This window comes from Neodiprion virginianus, chromosome 4 (assembly GCF_021901495.1).
Source record: "Neodiprion virginianus isolate iyNeoVirg1 chromosome 4, iyNeoVirg1.1, whole genome shotgun sequence".
Lineage (NCBI taxonomy): Eukaryota > Metazoa > Arthropoda > Insecta > Hymenoptera > Diprionidae > Neodiprion > Neodiprion virginianus.
In genome coordinates this window covers 37,612,649-37,629,710 of record NC_060880.1, presented here as the reverse complement: position 1 = coordinate 37,629,710, position 17,062 = coordinate 37,612,649, and the positions used below count along the sequence as shown (strand labels likewise).

At 38.0% G+C, this 17,062-nt stretch overlaps 4 protein-coding genes across 8 annotated transcripts in view; 2 read left to right on the top strand and 2 right to left on the bottom strand.

Moving 5' to 3' along the window:
- The first annotated feature begins 134 nt into the window (after positions 1 to 134).
- On the top strand, positions 135 to 4,851 carry LOC124303971 (coatomer subunit gamma). Its single transcript, XM_046761864.1, has 6 exons — positions 135 to 291; positions 628 to 1,732; positions 2,028 to 2,607; positions 3,033 to 3,352; positions 3,553 to 3,751; positions 3,858 to 4,851. The coding sequence occupies exons 1-6, from the start codon at positions 252 to 254 to the stop codon at positions 4,242 to 4,244; spliced, it is 2,631 nt and encodes an 876-aa protein (XP_046617820.1). The 5' UTR covers positions 135 to 251; the 3' UTR covers positions 4,245 to 4,851.
- Positions 4,836 to 7,625, bottom strand: LOC124303978 (guanine nucleotide-binding protein-like 3 homolog). The gene is made up of 8 exons (XM_046761874.1): positions 7,457 to 7,625; positions 7,246 to 7,356; positions 6,766 to 7,133; positions 6,216 to 6,603; positions 5,730 to 6,090; positions 5,421 to 5,646; positions 5,130 to 5,313; positions 4,836 to 5,037 (listed from the first exon to the last, which is right to left on the bottom strand). Exons 1-8 carry the CDS (start codon positions 7,473 to 7,475, stop codon positions 4,943 to 4,945), a joined length of 1,752 nt encoding a protein of 583 aa, XP_046617830.1. The 5' UTR covers positions 7,476 to 7,625; the 3' UTR covers positions 4,836 to 4,942.
- Positions 7,626 to 7,827: 202 nt separating this feature from the next.
- On the top strand, positions 7,828 to 9,908 carry LOC124304003 (protein SCO1 homolog, mitochondrial). 4 transcript variants are annotated; one of them, XM_046761915.1, is made up of 5 exons: positions 7,828 to 8,076; positions 8,178 to 8,284; positions 8,658 to 9,027; positions 9,152 to 9,357; positions 9,642 to 9,908. In XM_046761915.1, exons 1-5 carry the CDS (start codon positions 8,040 to 8,042, stop codon positions 9,828 to 9,830), a joined length of 909 nt encoding a protein of 302 aa, XP_046617871.1. In that variant the 5' UTR covers positions 7,828 to 8,039; the 3' UTR covers positions 9,831 to 9,908. The 4 variants fall into 4 exon arrangements, with proteins under 4 accessions (XP_046617871.1, XP_046617874.1, XP_046617873.1 ...); XM_046761918.1 differs by having other exon boundaries at positions 7,846 to 8,076; positions 8,167 to 8,284; XM_046761917.1 differs by having other exon boundaries at positions 7,847 to 8,042; positions 8,167 to 8,284.
- Positions 9,909 to 10,398: 490 nt separating this feature from the next.
- LOC124303979 (parathyroid hormone/parathyroid hormone-related peptide receptor-like) overlaps positions 10,399 to 17,062 on the bottom strand; it is a 47,101-nt gene continuing 40,437 nt past the window's right edge. For both annotated transcript variants that reach the window (XM_046761876.1, XM_046761875.1), the window contains 8 exons: positions 16,872 to 16,966; positions 15,978 to 16,312; positions 14,671 to 14,801; positions 14,473 to 14,558; positions 14,214 to 14,358; positions 13,684 to 13,951; positions 12,141 to 12,289; positions 10,399 to 11,996 (listed from right to left, as the gene is read on the bottom strand). In XM_046761876.1, coding sequence (XP_046617832.1) covers positions 11,856 to 11,996; positions 12,141 to 12,289; positions 13,684 to 13,951; positions 14,214 to 14,358; positions 14,473 to 14,558; positions 14,671 to 14,801; positions 15,978 to 16,312; positions 16,872 to 16,966 — 1,350 coding nt within the window. In that variant the 3' untranslated portion in view covers positions 10,399 to 11,855. The remainder of the gene's footprint in view (positions 11,997 to 12,140; positions 12,290 to 13,683; positions 13,952 to 14,213; positions 14,359 to 14,472; positions 14,559 to 14,670; positions 14,802 to 15,977; positions 16,313 to 16,871; positions 16,967 to 17,062) is intronic.

Genomic DNA, 17,062 nt, shown 5'->3' with positions numbered 1-17,062 from the left:
TGCAAATATTCGTTCAAAAGTCATTCATCGATCTGATCCGTTGATTTTTAACCAATCAAAACATGGGAATATCAGTCACATTTTGTCGCACATTCAGACAAGATTTATGGTGACATATTTATTTATCTAGATAAATGGAGAATATTTAGATGACGCGGACTGTCGTTGCAGACCACTATGGCTGTTCGTGGCATTTAACAAGGTGACGTGTCATAACAATTCTTACAGCGAGTTACTTGAATTGAGGAAATATGAACTCCTTTAAGCGTGATAAAAAGGAAGAAGAAGATGGTGAGTTAAATTTCGTTTCGCGTGAATCCGTGAAGCGTTGAAATCCGCATCGTAACTGTCAATCAGACACACGGCTGGCCGCCGATTGTTTGCTCGACTATTTGACAGTTCCCCACATCTTTACTAGTTTTCTCTCTCGTTTGCAATCAGTAAATTATGCATTGAATAACACCTGAAATCTCCTTGAAGGAATTTTCACGAGCGATTGATTTCAGCTCACTCAACTGTACAAATTTAGAAATTATTATAGGTTATGTTGCAATTAACTTTTCTGCCACTGCTCGCTAGTTTTCTTTTTAACAAGAGTATAATTGTGCATTCGAAACTTTACCCTAGGAGGAGGTAACCCGTTTCAGAACATGGAGAAGACGACCGTTCTGCAGGAAGCTCGGACGTTCAACGACACCCCAGTGAATCCCCGAAAATGTGCCCATATCCTTACAAAAATACTTTACTTGATAAATCAGGGCGAACAGTTGGGAACAACCGAGGCCACCGAAGCTTTCTTTGCTATGACTAAGTTGTTTCAGTCACGTGATGTGATTCTACGTCGATTAGTTTACTTGGGCATAAAAGAGCTCAGCCCTATAGCAGAGGATGTTATCATCGTCACATCCAGTCTCACTAAAGACATGACTGGCAAAGAAGATCTGTACAGAGCTGCGGCAATCCGGGCTCTGTGCACGATCACCGATGGTGCAATGCTGCAGGCTATTGAACGCTACATGAAACAAGCGATCGTTGATCGATCTCCCGCAGTCTCAAGCGCCGCTCTGGTGTCTTCACTTCATTTGACCAGTATATCTGGAGACATCGCAAGGCGGTGGGCCAACGAGGCACAGGAAGCGCTCAACTCTGATAATGTGATGGTTCAGTATCACGCTCTTGGAGTATTGTATCAGGCAAGAAAGACGGACAAGCACGCAGTCACCAAGCTAGTCTCAAAGCTGACTAGAACAAGCATGACGAGTCCTTATGCTGCTTGTATGCTGATCAGAATGGCATGTAAGCTCCTTGAAGAGGAAGATGGTAACGGAGAACTACTCGATTTTGTCGCATCGTGTCTGCGCCATAAATCAGAAATGGTTGTGTACGAAGCTGCACATGCTCTGGTCAACATGGGCAAAAGCAGCACTAGGGAGCTTGCACCAGCTATAAGTGTGTTACAGCTGTTTTGTGGCTCCCTAAAACCAGCACTGAGATTTGCTGCAGTTAGAACTTTGAACAAAGTAGCTATGTCTCACCCAGCTGCAGTAACTGCTTGCAACTTGGACTTGGAAAACTTGATCGCTGATCCCAATAGATCTATCGCTACCTTGGCCATTACAACACTTCTAAAAACTGGAGCTGAGAGTTCTGTTGATCGTCTTATGAAGCAAATCGCTACATTTGTATCTGAAATTTCAGATGAATTCAAAGTTGTAGTCGTTCAAGCCATCAGGTAACTTTCCTTCAGGAAGATATCCTGTGTAACAATATGTTTAGTTGAATTCAGTAAATTTTTTTGTGTCAAACTTTAAGAATGAACCAATTTCGATTGAATCTTTGAACAAAATTAATCAAAATCATTGTTATTTTTTGATCAGCGTAAAGCTGGGCAATTGAAATCAACCTGTTCTGTATTACCTGTGGAGTCAAAGAAACGTTTTTATTTTGGTTGAGCGCTTACTTAGCTTTCAGTATTTTTTTTATAGTTCATAAATATTGCGATTTCATATTTTCTGTCATGTTTTCAGAGCCCTATGTCAGAAATTTCCTCGGAAACACGCTGTGCTCATGAACTTCCTGTCGGCGATGCTTCGGGATGAGGGAGGCTTGGAGTACAAAGCAGCCATTGCAGACACAATAATAGCAGTTATGGAGGGTAACTCAGAAGCAAAGGAGGCAGGGCTCGCACATCTTTGCGAGTTCATTGAGGACTGTGAACACATTTCCCTTGCAGTTCGCATACTTCATTTGCTTGGTCAAGAGGGTCCAACTTCCAAACAGCCGTCTCGCTACATTCGATTCATCTACAATCGTGTTATTTTAGAATGCGCAAGTGTACGTGCTGCTGCAGTTACAGCATTGGCACGTTTCGCTGCCGCGTGTCCTCCGCTTCTTCCCAATATACTTGTTTTGCTATCACGCTGCCAACTGGATTCAGACGATGAAGTTCGTGATCGTGCTGCATATTATTGTGCCATTCTCCAGCAGCAGTTTGATCCTACGACTCTTTCTCTAGTACAGCCACCGCTTCTCTCCATTCCCAGTTTAGAGAGAGCATTGAATAATTATGTGTCTTCTCCGATGGAAGAACCATTCGATATTTCCCAGGTAACTAATACCTCAGGAAACTCTAGTTCAACTGTGGATGAAATATTGCAAGCTTAACCACAATCAGTCACTTTGGGTAAATTTCACCTCAGACATTTTTGAAACTCTTCGTAGAGTCCTTTAGTTGTGGAAATGGGCCTCGTGGCACCAGTTTTCATGCGAAATCAAGGCCTTTCTTTCGATATTTTAGACTCTTTAACTTTGCCGATGTTTTAAAATATTTAAACAATCAACTTTGGTTAGGAAAACTGAGCTAACTTTTTCTGCGATCCTTATACAATACCTAGATATTTGTTACGATTTTTAGAACTCATTTTTGAAGCAAAAAATCGCTTTTCAGGTGAATTTCATCCAGTGTGACCATTGTGCAATTCTACTGAGGCGTGACCGACGAGTTCATTATTAAAAAAAATTCTTATTCACAGATACCGCCGGCTCAAACAGTAGAGGAGCCTACGCAACCAGAAATACTTGCAACTGCAAAACAACAACAATCGAGGTTGTCCCGCGAAGAGACATTCATGGAGAAACTTGCACAGGTTCCGCAACTGGCCCTTGTTATGTCAAAGTCTCCACTTTTCAAATCCTCTTCTGTTGTTGAGTTGACCGAGTCGGAAACTGAGTATAACGTGAAATGCGTCAAACACTCCTTCTCTAATCATCTCGTTCTTCAGTTCGATTGCCTCAATACCCTTTCTGACCAATTACTCGAAGATGTCAGAGTTGCTATCGAACCACCTGAAGGGTAAGCAGAGTTGTATGTATTTGAGGTTGATACAAACAGTACATTGCAGTTTCCAATTTCCTAATTCACCTTGTATTGCCGAATTACATGAGTAAGTTAATTGATTTGTTCATACGAGATGAGCGAAACTTATTTAATAGTTGAAGTCGGTTGCTCAAAAGTGATAGTGTAGGGAAATAAAAAATATTTGCTTGACACAGTTACAGAGTAGTCTACGAGATTCCGTGTCTCCGATTGGCATACAACGAGCCTGGAACAACTTATACAGTATTGGAATTCCCTGAGGATGTTCACGCCAGTATAGCTACCATTCCAACAACCTTGCGATTCATGGCACGTGACTGTGATCCAACGACAGGTGTTCCGGATGCCGAGCAAGGATATCGTGACGAGTACATGGTATGGCGATTTTTTTTTCTTTCGTTTACAGAACTTCAGATTTTGGGTACCACACTAACGAATATCGAATGTAATTTCTTAAAAACAAATTTTAATTTGTTCATAGCTTGAAGATCTTGAGGTAACTTTAGCTGATCAAATGCGCGGAGTAGGAAAGCAAGGTGTTGATTTTAATGCTGCGTGGGATGCCGGAGCTACTCGTGGATTCTCCGAACTGGAAGAAACGTTTGTTTTGGGAGCATCGGTGACTACCCTCGAGGGAGCAGTACAAAGTCTTGTTGGTTTCTTGGGTCTCGAAGCCGTCGAGCGAAGTCATAGAGTAGCAACAGACGCTGTTGGGCATACTTTATTGTTAGGAGGTATATTCAGAGGAGGAAAGGAGGTTTTGGCTCGCGCAAGATTAGCTTTGGCTGATAGCCAAGTTACAATGCAGTTGTCAGTTAGATCTTCCGATCCGGATGTGGCGGAACTTGTTACTTCCTCGGTAGGATAAATTGAACTCCATTCTTATAAATAGTACCGGTTGACAAAAAAGTTGTACTGCAACAGTGTAACAAGTAGTGCCGTTATTTGAGACCTTGTCATAAGTTTGTCAAGACAACTTATACAATACATTTCAATACGTGCCCTACCTTAAAGTGCCACCTCGTTATATCGCTGTCTTTGGGGTTGTAGAGGAGGAGAACCGTGATACAAATAGTTTCCCTACTTTGCGCTGCGCTACCTCCATAGGCTCGTCCACTGTTTACTCACGTATAGTGGTGTTGCACACGTGGGACCGTATAGTAATTAAGTGAACGAGATAGCTTAATGCGGACGGCCGGCTGGTGGGGGAATTAGCTTCGAGGAGAAATTTACCAACTGCAATATATCGAGGTGGCACTGTATTAGAAATTTGTTATTTACGACGATGGAAACACTATACATATACAATACTGTCAGATGATTAAAATCTGCTGCTATGTAACGTGTATACGTATGAGTATATTATTAAAGCGAAAAGAAACCTTGTATTAATTTTTAAAAACACTGTTTTTTTTTGTGGAACAGGTACTGTCGTTGGTAAGAAAATATATACAAGAAATTATATTACAATCATACTTATGAACGTAATGTTTATTTTTTAGCTCCCAACAAATAGTGGTTTACCTCCCCTTAAAGATTACTGCGTACCAGTATTCGTAATAATGTTTACTTGGGTTTGAAGTCAGTTTCGAAGTTGTAGTCATCTGAGGCTGTGATCTGTATATCTTCTAATACTTGAGCGAGTCCTGTTGCTGCTTTTTCTGAAATTTCATTGAAGCGAATAGTTAATACATTAGGTAATGCGAAATGAATGTAAAAATTTTGGGAATTTGATGCACATCAAGTTACCCACCTCCTCTTGCTCGTTCTTTTTTGAGTTTTTTAAACTGTATCTTATTTAGTTTATTCAATTTTTGATTTCCTTCGATTTCAAAGAGTGGTTCAACTTTTTTTTTCCGTCCTTCTATTGCAGTGGATTTAGGGTCACCTTTTTTAGCTTTCTTTTTGTCGACTCCAAGTACGGCCACCTTCTTTTGCTGCAATAAAAAAAACATAGAAAATTAAAACTACTTTCAGCACTTGATTGATCAATCTTTGAAACTTATGTACTTCCTACGACCCTGAATCAGATTAGACTTTTTACCGTGCGCTTTTCTTGAATTTCAATTTCCATAGCCGCATCAACAGGACCTGAACTGTCACAAACAAGGCTTTCAGCTGTATTTGCCTTTGCTGATTCTGCTCCAACGTGATCCAACATCATAGCTTCTTCAGTTGCGAAACTATCAATGTCGAATTCTTTTGCAAACTGCTGTACAATTTCAGCAGATAGTTGCGAAGCTGAATCTTCTGGAGGCAGCGTATAGTATCTGAGGTAGAAATCAGAGTGAAAATATTTATTCAGACAAACTGAGAGAAATGGAAAAATTAGAACATACATGATATAGCTTACCGAATTTTTCCTGAATTCCAATCAGCTAAGACTCCTCGGGCTGCTGCTGTAGCATCTGGTATTCCACCTTTTTTGAATTTGCCCATCCTTGCGGCTTTCATGGCAAAAAATTCGTCGGGAGAAGAATATTCAAGAATATCATACAATTCCATCATGTACTTCTTGGACACACGCTTCAATATCGCTGAGGCTGGTGTAAATGGGTCTTGCAGGGCTTCTATTCGTACAGCATTTTTGAGGGCAACTGAGGAGTCATCAGGACCATCTTTATCCTGTTGGGGATTGGCGAATACTATTCCAGGAGAATCTAATAACTTGATTTTTGAATCCAGTTGCACCATTTGGACACATTTTGTGACTCCTGTAAGGAATATCAATAGAAAATTGGTCAACAGGCTTATCAATGTTGATAACTTCACCAAAACTTTATATAATTTAAAGAATCGATGATGCTATGTGAAATAAACAAGCAAAATATCAACTCACCTGGAGTGTTTCCAACATCGCATGCTCTACTTCTTTTCAGAGAATTAATAACGCTAGATTTTCCAACATTTGGCAAGCCAACCACACCGACGCGAATGCTGGTCTTTACTGTTCCACTGTTTCTACAGTAATTAGCCAGCAAGGATAGCAGTAATTCGGCTCCAAAGCATACGCCTCCTTGTATCAAATCCTCTGTTTTTTTACCAAGTTTTTTTCTGCCCAATCGCTTAGATTGATCTTGTGTTGATGATTTAAAAGCTACTGCCGGTAAACTGCGACGCAAATATTTAAGCCAGTTGTCCAAATTTTCCCTAGGTACTAAATCCGCTTTATTTAAGACCAGCACGAGCCTTTTATTTCCTTTTGCAGTTTGCACCGCCTCCTCGACCTGTCGATTAATTATTACTTCAGTTCTCAGTAACACCAAATGATTACTTTGATTTGATATTAATTAACTACACGATAATCTTCTAAAATTTTTTGTGAAAATATAAAATTCTCAAAGATGAATTAATATCAAGGGAACGTGTGATTTCTCATTATTATAAACCTGTTTGCATCTTGTTCCCAAAGGATCTCTTGCATCGACAACTTCAAGGATCACGTCAGCAGAGTCCAAAACTTTTTTAAATTCTTTGTAATGTGCTTTTAAAGAGTTTTCTTCTCGCTTGACTGGTTTTTTCTCTGTCTCATTGGCAGAGGATTTTACTATCGAAGAATCATGTTGAATTTGTTTATTCTGAGCCTGAGTCACGAGCCCCTCTAGATTTCCGCTCAACTGTTCACGCTTTTTCTCACGAGCTGCTTCACGTTGTTTCTGCTTTTCTTCTTCTCGCTGTTTCTTAAGTACTTCCACCTCTTTCAATATGTCTTCCTTGAATGGACACGAATTTGGCACTTGGACGGTATTTGCTTTTTCTGAGTAACAGAGGATAAAGTTTCACAGAAAAATAACGAAGAATGTAAACCGATTTGTCAATCGATATGTTAAACTCGTTTGAATATTATCATTGTATGTTCCAATACTTACTCTTGCTCTTCGGATTTTTCTTTGCCTCTCTCCTGACCTTGCGATTGTGCTCGCGCACTTTTTTCTCAATCTTGTACCTTTTTCGTGCGGAAACTCTTTTGCTTCCCTTTTCTGTGAAAGTTTATACAAATTTAGTGACAATATTCTTACTCCTAACCTCTCAGTAATTTCGAATACGATTGCAGAGTTCTATGCGATTTATGATACTCACTTAAACAGAATTTTGCCATTTTACGTTCACAATCGTTTTACTAGGGGCTAATCAATTAAGACAATTATATATTTTCCTAAAAAATACACATAATCACAGACTCGACACGTGCTAGTTTAGTTCACACGTAATAAGAAACTCTGAGCTCTGCACTAACTGATAGGTAGGTCAGGTCAGGTTGGGACATCATTGTACGGTGTGTTCGAAGTTGCGAGTCATCAGGCGGTGAGTATATGTCGAGTTGCAGAATTCAGGCGATCCGGCATAGCCAAGGTTGAACAGTAGGGGTGAAAAGTTTTGATTACTGATTATCACAATCAATGACATCGTAAAAAAATACCATTCGCCAATCTTATGCGATTACTTCTTTTGCAAGACACTATTCATTACTCGATAAAACTAATTTTTTTCAACAGTATCACCGGAATCACCGCATTGCTAAATGGTGTTGCCATCTTGCGGTGTTCGGCGGAGCGGGTCGTACTGGACGTAGTCTGCTATTGCAGAAGCAAAGTGCTTACAGATTAGTTATTTTCCGACAATATCATTGAAGTTTTAATTAACAGACATATTCCGGGTGTTTATGGTAATTGGTTCCGAATTTGCTGGACTAGATTGCGGCGAATGAATACATTCAGTAGTTTAAAATCTCATTTAACGAAGACATAACCTGAAAAGTCAGTACATAACCATAACCTTGGTCATAATAGTTACTTTACAGGTTTGTGCTATTACTACATATTCTGCAATCACGTAAAACCGACCTGTGGGATGTCGAAGTTACTGATCCGTAGGTGGACGACGCTCCAACGAAATTACAGGGAATTGGTGAGACGATAGGTTTTTGATGTGAGAAACCGATCTCTTAGACTGCTGAGAATATCTTTTTTATTTCTAACTCTATACTTTTACATTGACTTCAAGTGTTTTGGATTCATTTTAGTTTCATGGTAAACCAGATCTCTTTATTTCACGTATGATGATTTTTGTGTTATGTCACAAAGGATAACAATCGGCTCAAATACTTATCTTCATTTCAGTGCGAGGTATCTCTCCAAAAGTCAGTCAACCAATTTTTAAATTTGTTTAACATAGAAATAAAATCATGCATCACACTTCTTGTGCCGTCTTACAAATGTAACTCTGTAATAGTAACCATAAAATGAACAGTTTTTACATGTGTAAATTTATTTTACATAAGGAAAAATCTATACACACATCCAGTGTCAAGTATGATAAATTAGAGTTACCGAAGAGGTTGCCTTTTTGGAAAAACAAAGGGCCAATTAATTGGAAGAGTTTTGGAATAACTTGCGGGATTGGCGCTGGTTTGCTGACATATGTGGCGTACCTGAAACATGTGAAAAACCTGCGGATTGACCAAGAGCGAAAGCGTGCGCTTGGAAAGGCTTCGCTTGGTGGTAGTTTCGAGCTGGTGAATTCTGAAGGAAAGACAGTAAAGTCTGACGACTTTTTAGGACACTGGACCATGATTTATTTCGGGTTTACGCACTGTCCAGACATTTGTCCAGATGAGTTGGAAAAAATGGCTGCCGTCATTGACGAACTTGGTAAATTGATTCTACTTTTCGATGTTTGCCTTTAGAACTGACTGAAATAATCAAAGGATATTCAAAATCATTTTTCTGTTGTTTTCTAACATCAAATAGTAAATAACAAACTTTCGTTTTTCAGAGAAAAAACATGAGTTAATTGTAAAACCAATCTTCATCTCCGTCGATCCAGACAGAGATACGCCGACAGTAGTTGGTAAATACGTAAAAGAATTTTCGGACAAATTCATTGGGCTTACCGGAACAAAGGAACAGGTTGCACAGGCGTGCAAGGCATACAGAGTCTACTTCAGCAGTGGACCAAAAGACGAAGACAACGATTATATTGTTAGTAGCTGAAAATATGATGGAATAAGTTTTAGGCTTTCCTAAAATGACGTCAATATTTACGATGGAAATGTGTGTTTTGCTCTAAAAAGGTGTTATTTTTTAAGAACCGCACAAATCACGCATTTATATCGTTTTCTTGGCAATCATTAGTCACTGAAATTGCACACTGAGTGATATCTGTTCATCTGCAAATCATAAATAATTATGGAACACTCGTGTATATAAATATTTGCGATGAATTTAGTATAAATTGTGACTTTACAGTGACTTGTATGTTACAGGTTGACCACACCATTATTATGTACCTAGTCGGTCCAGATGGAGCATTTATTGATTACTACGGTCAAACTGCAAACGTTGAACAAATAGCGGCGAGTATCTTGTTCCACACAGAAAAACAAAAGGCTTTAAATAATCCTGGTTGGTTTTCATCGCTATTACCATCAAAACCTGATATTGTTTCGGCCTGAACCATATCATCGCTCTGTAAATACCTTCTGTCATTTTATAAATCGTTCCAAATGTTGTAATAAAGTAGTTTGTATAATTACGGGGGTAATTTTTTGCTATATCAACACAATGAAACGTATTTTTCAGCAGTCTTTCGAATTTTCCCGCAACTTGTAGCGTAATTAGCTTACAAAATTTCTTGCAAGTCAAGTTATAGGATTAGACGAATATAAAATTATATTATCATGTCCGTCACGATATCTAGAATACTTATCAAAGTTTAAGATCAAGATAAATCGACATAGTAAATTAATAAACAATGACTCACTTATGTAACAAAATTTAGTAGAGCTTTGAAGCTTATGTTACTTCCTAGTCAAAGTAATGCAATAAAATAAATTGAGATACGAACTTACTTTTCGAAAAGATGATCTATCTACGCACAATAATGAAAAAATCCTTTCCGATTTTGATTTACTTTAATGATAACCATCCGCTAGAGTTATTAATAATGTGAATTAATCATCTATTGATAAGTGATTCATGTAAAAAGTTGATTGATACGATTCAGACATGTTGCACATGCGGTTCGTATAAGTAACGTTTATTAAGACATAGAGAGCGGTTGAGGTATACAACATTCAAATAATTTTTCTTCACATCAATATTTCCTATCTTTGTATTACAATATAATAACTTTTATACATTAGTATTGTTGCAGTATTATCATTTCTGACTAACCTTTTTAAATGAATATTCTGTAACGTTTGTATAGATAGTCTATTTTATGATTTTAAACAATTTTACACTGCACGTCCCCCTTTTGGGAATGGAAGATAATTGGAATACCATATGCTTCTACAGTATGTAGGGAACGCGTATGTGCTTTTTCTTAAAATTATGACAAGTATCATAAGGTAGGTGCCCTTCATATTATAAACCGAGCGCTTTTCATTCCAAATTACCTCAGTAAAATTTTTCAGCGCATATATCACACACTCGATTATGTCAATCCATATTAACTATTTGTAACTATTCAGTCAATATCAAAATACTGCCCTCTAATTATACATATAAAACTTAAAATAACTTACTCAGTTAACAATCAGAAGAATCTTCAAAGGTACGTTCGTATGCGGTGTATATGTGGCTGTGTGTATTTTTTTTTTTAATAATTATAAATCGCAAAATATATTAGTACTATATGTATATTATAATGTATACCTTTAAACCTGTATTTAAAATCTAGTCCATGACACGCTTTTACGAATACATATTCACAAATTAATATTTGACTGCCTGGAGTAATTTTATGACACACTGTTATTATCCTATATTAGGTTATTATTAATTCATTATTACTCTTATTCATTATTTCGATATTTCTTATTGAGAATAGGAAACAAATAACCGAAATACATGCGGTGCAGATATCTGGTGAGAAACCAACAGCAATTTCTGCTTAATATCTTAGGTAAATAAAACTGTTCACTGGAGTCACGGTGCGCTGAACATTCACGATCTAAGATACTGCAAATCGAGTAAAAATGTTGTTTTTGGTTTTGACTTTTTCTTTTTCTTTCATCACAATACTAAATACATCATTTCTGGTACATGTATTGCTGCTGAAAATATTTATGTGTCAAATCATAAAATGTTTTGAAAGAATTCAGTGTGTAATTTATTAGATGATTTATCTTGCAAATTCGATAAAAATATATAATAAATTACAAAAGCACGAATCATCGGACATATTAGATAAAAAATTATACAAGTCAACTATACCTATAGTGATTTATCTTGTAATATCGAAACGTGCTGAATTCTCTCGAAACGTTTTACGATTTAACATATAAATCACGTTTTCAGTAGAGGCACACAACGCACGGGCGATACACATACAGGTTTACTTACATCGTTGGTGTGTGTGGATATGTTGTAAATGATTAACCAGCCAACGAGATATTTTTGGTATTGAATATATCAGCGTTTGCTGCAATTTCTCAATGAAGATTTACATGTAGTACAGTATACTTAAATTATAACTAAGGATGCGAGTGATTTTGTAAGCTGTGCAATTCGTAAGCGAGATGACAGCATTCCGAATCGCTCCATCGATGTTGGTCTCGTATTTTATCGCATTTTTCTATTTGAGGTGCCGTACCGCATCCAGACATGTCAGATAGCTGTTGAAAAATGAAGAGTCCACGATTACTTCCTGAACGAAATTGCATTCTATAGTATCAGCACTTCGATGCAGTTTTGTAATCCTTGATGATTTGAAAAATTAACTACAGACATTTTGAGAAGTGTAAAAGAATGGTACTCACGTTGGAGCAAAATGACAAGAGCGATTGCCCCGTGTATTTGCTACACATCGGAGACACATGGTTCACTTGTATGCGATTTACAGCACCTGTACCAGCAACTTCGAGGTAACCACGACTACTAGCCAAACTCTCTCCTTGCGTCTCTATATCTAATTATATAATAAAGAAATTTTTTTTTTAAAATACACAAATGTAAATAATTTGACAATTATTGTGGGAAATTTAATGTAAAAATTATTCGCAACTACGGGAATTCTTGAATGCGTCTAGATGGAGATTTTCAGAACATTTCGTAGAATTTGAAATTTATACCGATCAACTTTCACGTTTATGGAGATATTATGTGAACAGATATTACGAAAAACGTGTAAAGTATAAAATCGTGAGAAACGATTAGTATTCATTTCGTTTTTATGTGAAGTATATGCTATCGTAATTGTGCTCGTAGGTACTTGTCGCTAGATAATAATTTTTAAATATCTACCAAAAAAAAAAATCAATACTTTTCAACCATTTGAAAAACTAATCGACGAGTATGACGATAAGATAATCACATGCGACAACCTTGCAGCATTGCTATTATACATGGAAACTCTTTGATGAGGAATTAATTTAAATAATAACACAGGTCTGCGATGAAAAAGTTTTCTGAATTGTACATGATATATAAATTTATAGATTTTGGTCAGCTGATTCAGAATATCAACTCCGTTTTTGCGTATCACATCATGATTTTTTGCTGTTCATATATATATACACGGAGAGATACTCTTCTCAGATTAACCCTATTAAAATCAATATTTTTATCAGTTTCAAAGGAGTAGTTTAGTAAATTCATGTTTACTTCATTGATATGAAGATGTAGATTTTGAGAATGTCATGCTTACAAGCACGGAAAAAAATGTCTAGAATTAGTTCAAAACTGTTGATGCTAAATTGTTAGGCTGCGTAAAAGATCCTAATTAGAAAGTGTTGTCTAAGAAATTGGTTTCTAATATAATCCTGATATTATTCCTAAATTCTACGTTCTCAAACACTAAAATTTATGGAAAACATCAGAGTAAAAAAAAAAAATTTTGTTTCGGTGAGCTGTGTAATATTTTCTTGACAATCTTCAGATGTTGAAAAAAAATAGAATTTTTTTATTTAAATTTTGCTTTTTGAAGTCATATGTGAAAAAGTTGATAAAATAAATAACTAGAGCCAATTTCGAAAAACTATGCTTGCTCCTAGGGTCACTGATATCAAATTTTACTAATGGTAAGGCTATTCAAATGTCAAGAGCAACAAAACCACTGTTGACCAGTGTAATCAAAACTTTGGTAGTTTTATTAATAAATTTGCCGAATGTGACGTGGTGTATATCATATGAACGTCGTTTTTGTATGACATTTGGGACTACTTTCACGAATATTAACACTTCAGTAAAAGAACTATAAGGAAAAAAAAAAAGAAACGCAGACCTGTGTTATTGGCGTGCTTATTGGTCAGTGTAGTGTGCAGGGTGGGATTAGTAGAGCAATATAGAGGGACGAACGGACACCTTGCGTACTCGCCATGCTGTGCGTCGATCGGTTGACATTCACCCTACGGCACCAGCATGTCCACGGCTTGTTCCACCACGTCGTATCCTCAGGTTTCTTGTTAAGTTTAATCGCGTTGCAGCTACATGTGCTGCAAGAGTGAGTCGAAGCCCTCGGACCCCAACGGCCGCGTCGAAATCGATGGCAATTTTTTGTTCGCCATGCCCGCGAAACTTCGGCGCGTACTTCGCCATTCAAAAAGCAGTAAAGCACCGCGACGAAAAATCCCTGAAACGAAAAACGTATGGCTGATTTGGCAATGAAACTTATGAAAAGTTGTTACGTATTTTTAATTCAATTTTTGGGAGTCGATCGGAGATGATATGATTGTACTTGACAGCTGAGCAGCGATCTTATCGTTATTTTATTTCAAATTGCTCGGGTTTGATTCCAATATGGCCGCCGTTCTCATGCCGGTTGTTCCGATTACTTCCGGCGATCGCCGTTTGTCATGCGGATGTATCGTTTAATTATACCTATGCATACGTACCTGAAAGGACGCGAAAAGTTGATCTCCCAAGAGCCACACCAGTTCAACCGTTTCGTTTTTAACCAGGCCATATTGCATTCCAGAAAATATGGTGTAGTGGATACCGAACAGCGGAACAAGGACCAAGGTACTCCTAGCCCATCTTCTGTTATTCAAAATCGAGAAGCGTTTGCGTTAGAATTAGTACGTTAGATACAGCGGGCTGGTAGAGAGCTTAATTATTAATTGTAAGTTAATTAGAAATAAAAGGTTCGCTCACTTGTATCTCTGAGTCTCCTCGGATACGGTAGATTTCAGCTTTAACATCAGCACCCGAACTATGTTGATAAACAGCACGAAGTTTATCTAAAGCGTTAACGGGGAATTATTTCAAATTTTAGGTAGAGGGCGTTCTTTCGTCCGCAGTAGAAGTTTTCGAATAGTTTATAAATTCGTTAGAGCGACATCGTAGACTCACCAAAATTGAGAGCATCGTGGGCACGCGAATGATTAGAAACAGCAGGGAGTTCTTGTGCGTTGTCCAACAATACGTGTCCTCCAAAGCCGCTCTAACCGCAACCCAAGGAAGGACGAATATGGCCGGTAAACCTGGGAAGATTGGCTCCAAGGTATGAAGTATAGTTTAGACGGTGAACGTGATATATGTCTCGGATAAAATGCGTAAAGAGTGAGCATGAGTGATATACTGCAGGGTGCCAGTTCGTGGTCTCGTGCATGAGTAATGAGATTTATCCGTTTCGTATACATCGACGAAGCAATAACGATGCGACAAAATTGGCTCACGCACCCATATTTCAGGCATACCTATACTTTTCTATGGATTCGAAACTTGAAAATTCAAAATGGCCGCCGGAAATGTAAAAAATCATTTAATTCAGACAAAACAATTGGTGCTCGATCGTTTCTGATTGGGTCACTGATTGCGAAACTGATGTGGAAATTAAATAATTCAAAATGGCTGACCATTCAGATCTGCTGTTCAAAAGATGTACGTTAGAATTTTGAGTTCAGGCGCGTAGCCAGCATTTTCAAACCCTCTGGGTACCAATTACCTTTATTCGGATAAAGTAATTTCTTGTAGTTTCAACCGCCATATTGGAACTGCTATTTCGAATTTTGACATTTTAAGCTGAGGCTGTCGATCGGTAACCGTAAGAACCCCAGATTTATGAATACCGAATCGATAAGAGGCAGAGAAAATCTAATGTGTGCGGTAGAGAAATTTAATTGCGCTATATTATATAGATAAGCCAATTTATTACAACGGGTTTCACGCGTATAATAACATTGCAAACACACTCACGCGTATCATATACATAGATAGCATAAAATTTTTCCATGAATATAGCATAAAACCACCGTCAGTATTTCTGCAGAAAAATTTGATTTATTTTCTCGCCTTTGTTACAGGGTATATCGTGTGGATTCTGATGAGCAGCTACTGGAACCTACTTTACGTCCAGCCAACAATAAGACATGCATTTGGTTATTTTAGAGTTCGTACACGACGATTATACACTTACGTGCTACTACTCCCAATGCAGGAACTGAGTCGAGGTGAAAGGAATTGATATAAAAATTTGAAAATATTTGGGAATTATTTTCTGATTATGTGACGCCGATTTGAAATGATTTTTTTAAGGTCCACCCTAGTGTACACATACACCTGTATTACGTGTCCAGTTTGATGGACGAGTATGGATTAGATGGAGAAGCTTTTAAGCGTTTGAAACTCCACCAAGTTTCAAGGCTTGTACGACTCACCCCAGCCGAGAACGACGTAGCCCGTGATGCTCGACTTTGAATCAGTAAAGAGAGCCAGAAAGATCAAGTTGTGAAGGTAGAGGCCCTCCATCAGTATCCAGCAATAGTTCGCGAGGATGAAATACTGCCAGACACTGGTGAACGCCTTGCAGTGCCAATTGCTCTCGTTAGGATCCGACAGCCAGTAACTTTCGCCTCCGCCTAGTACCAAAACGTCGGAGGACAAGCCGAGGCCGTCGACGAATATCGAGTGCTTGAGGAGGGCGATGAAGGCCCGCATCATGAACGAGGCGAAGAGGTGCATGTGCAGCATGTTCCTTGGGCATCTTAGTTTCCTGTAACAAAGAATCCGCGAAGCGTCAGAAAACTCCACAAACTCGAGTCCGAGGTCGCGGAGACTCGTGGGTAAAGAGATTTCCTAGTTTCAAGATGTATAGTCGTATATACATATAAGATTCACGGGTGCTCAGAAGTTAGACTTTTCTATACTTTTCCAGTGTATCGCGGCATCTTCGTCGCGGTTCGCTGCGGAATAATCCACTCTGTTATTTCGGCGATGAAATATTTTTTCATCGATTTACTAACATTTATTTCTATACATATAAGTAGGTACAGCAGAAAGTTTTACGATCGGTTCATTTGTCAACGCTCTTTCCCTCTTTATAAACATTATGTGTTGTACTTCACGGTCTCTAAAGCGCAAACACATATTTGTGTTCACTTATAAAAACAGAACTGATCTATTCAACATATAAACAAAGTTTAGAATATAATCTCGCTATTATCTCGGATCCTGATCACCTTGACGATTTTTCTCTTCTTTTCAGCATCAATTACTGCAGTAAAAACGGGATTCATCTTTCGGTATATGTAAAACAAGGATTATGCACTTACTTTATGGCTGCCAGTATGCAGAATGCAACTATCAGGGTTGACAGGGAGACGGAATACCCGGTCAGTGAAATCGTCTTGACGATCGGTATGTACTTCTGAAATATCCAAACAATATAAAAATTGTGAACAAAGGTTTTCAGTGCTGAAAAGTCGGACGAAAGCGAGGTGTAACACAAGTTTCGCTTCAAAGG

Coding starts and splice junctions, on each gene's coding strand:
- LOC124303978 (XM_046761874.1), bottom strand. Junction 6,091..6,215: donor CGATGTTGGAAACACTCCAG/GTGAGTTGATAT, acceptor TATTCCTTACAG/GAGTCACAAAATGTGTCCAA. Junction 5,038..5,129: donor AAAAGAACGAGCAAGAGGAG/GTGGGTAACTTG, acceptor ATGAAATTTCAG/AAAAAGCAGCAACAGGACTC.
- LOC124304003 (XM_046761915.1), top strand. CDS start 8,040: ATGGTAATTGGTTCCGAATTTGCTGGACTAGATTGCG. Junction 8,077..8,177: donor ATTTGCTGGACTAGATTGCG/GCGAATGAATAC, acceptor GTTACTTTACAG/GTTTGTGCTATTACTACATA. Junction 9,358..9,641: donor ACGAAGACAACGATTATATT/GTTAGTAGCTGA, acceptor TGTATGTTACAG/GTTGACCACACCATTATTAT.
- LOC124303971 (XM_046761864.1), top strand. CDS start 252: ATGAACTCCTTTAAGCGTGATAAAAAGGAAGAAGAAGATG. Junction 2,608..3,032: donor AACCATTCGATATTTCCCAG/GTAACTAATACC, acceptor TCTTATTCACAG/ATACCGCCGGCTCAAACAGT. Junction 3,752..3,857: donor GATATCGTGACGAGTACATG/GTATGGCGATTT, acceptor ATTTGTTCATAG/CTTGAAGATCTTGAGGTAAC.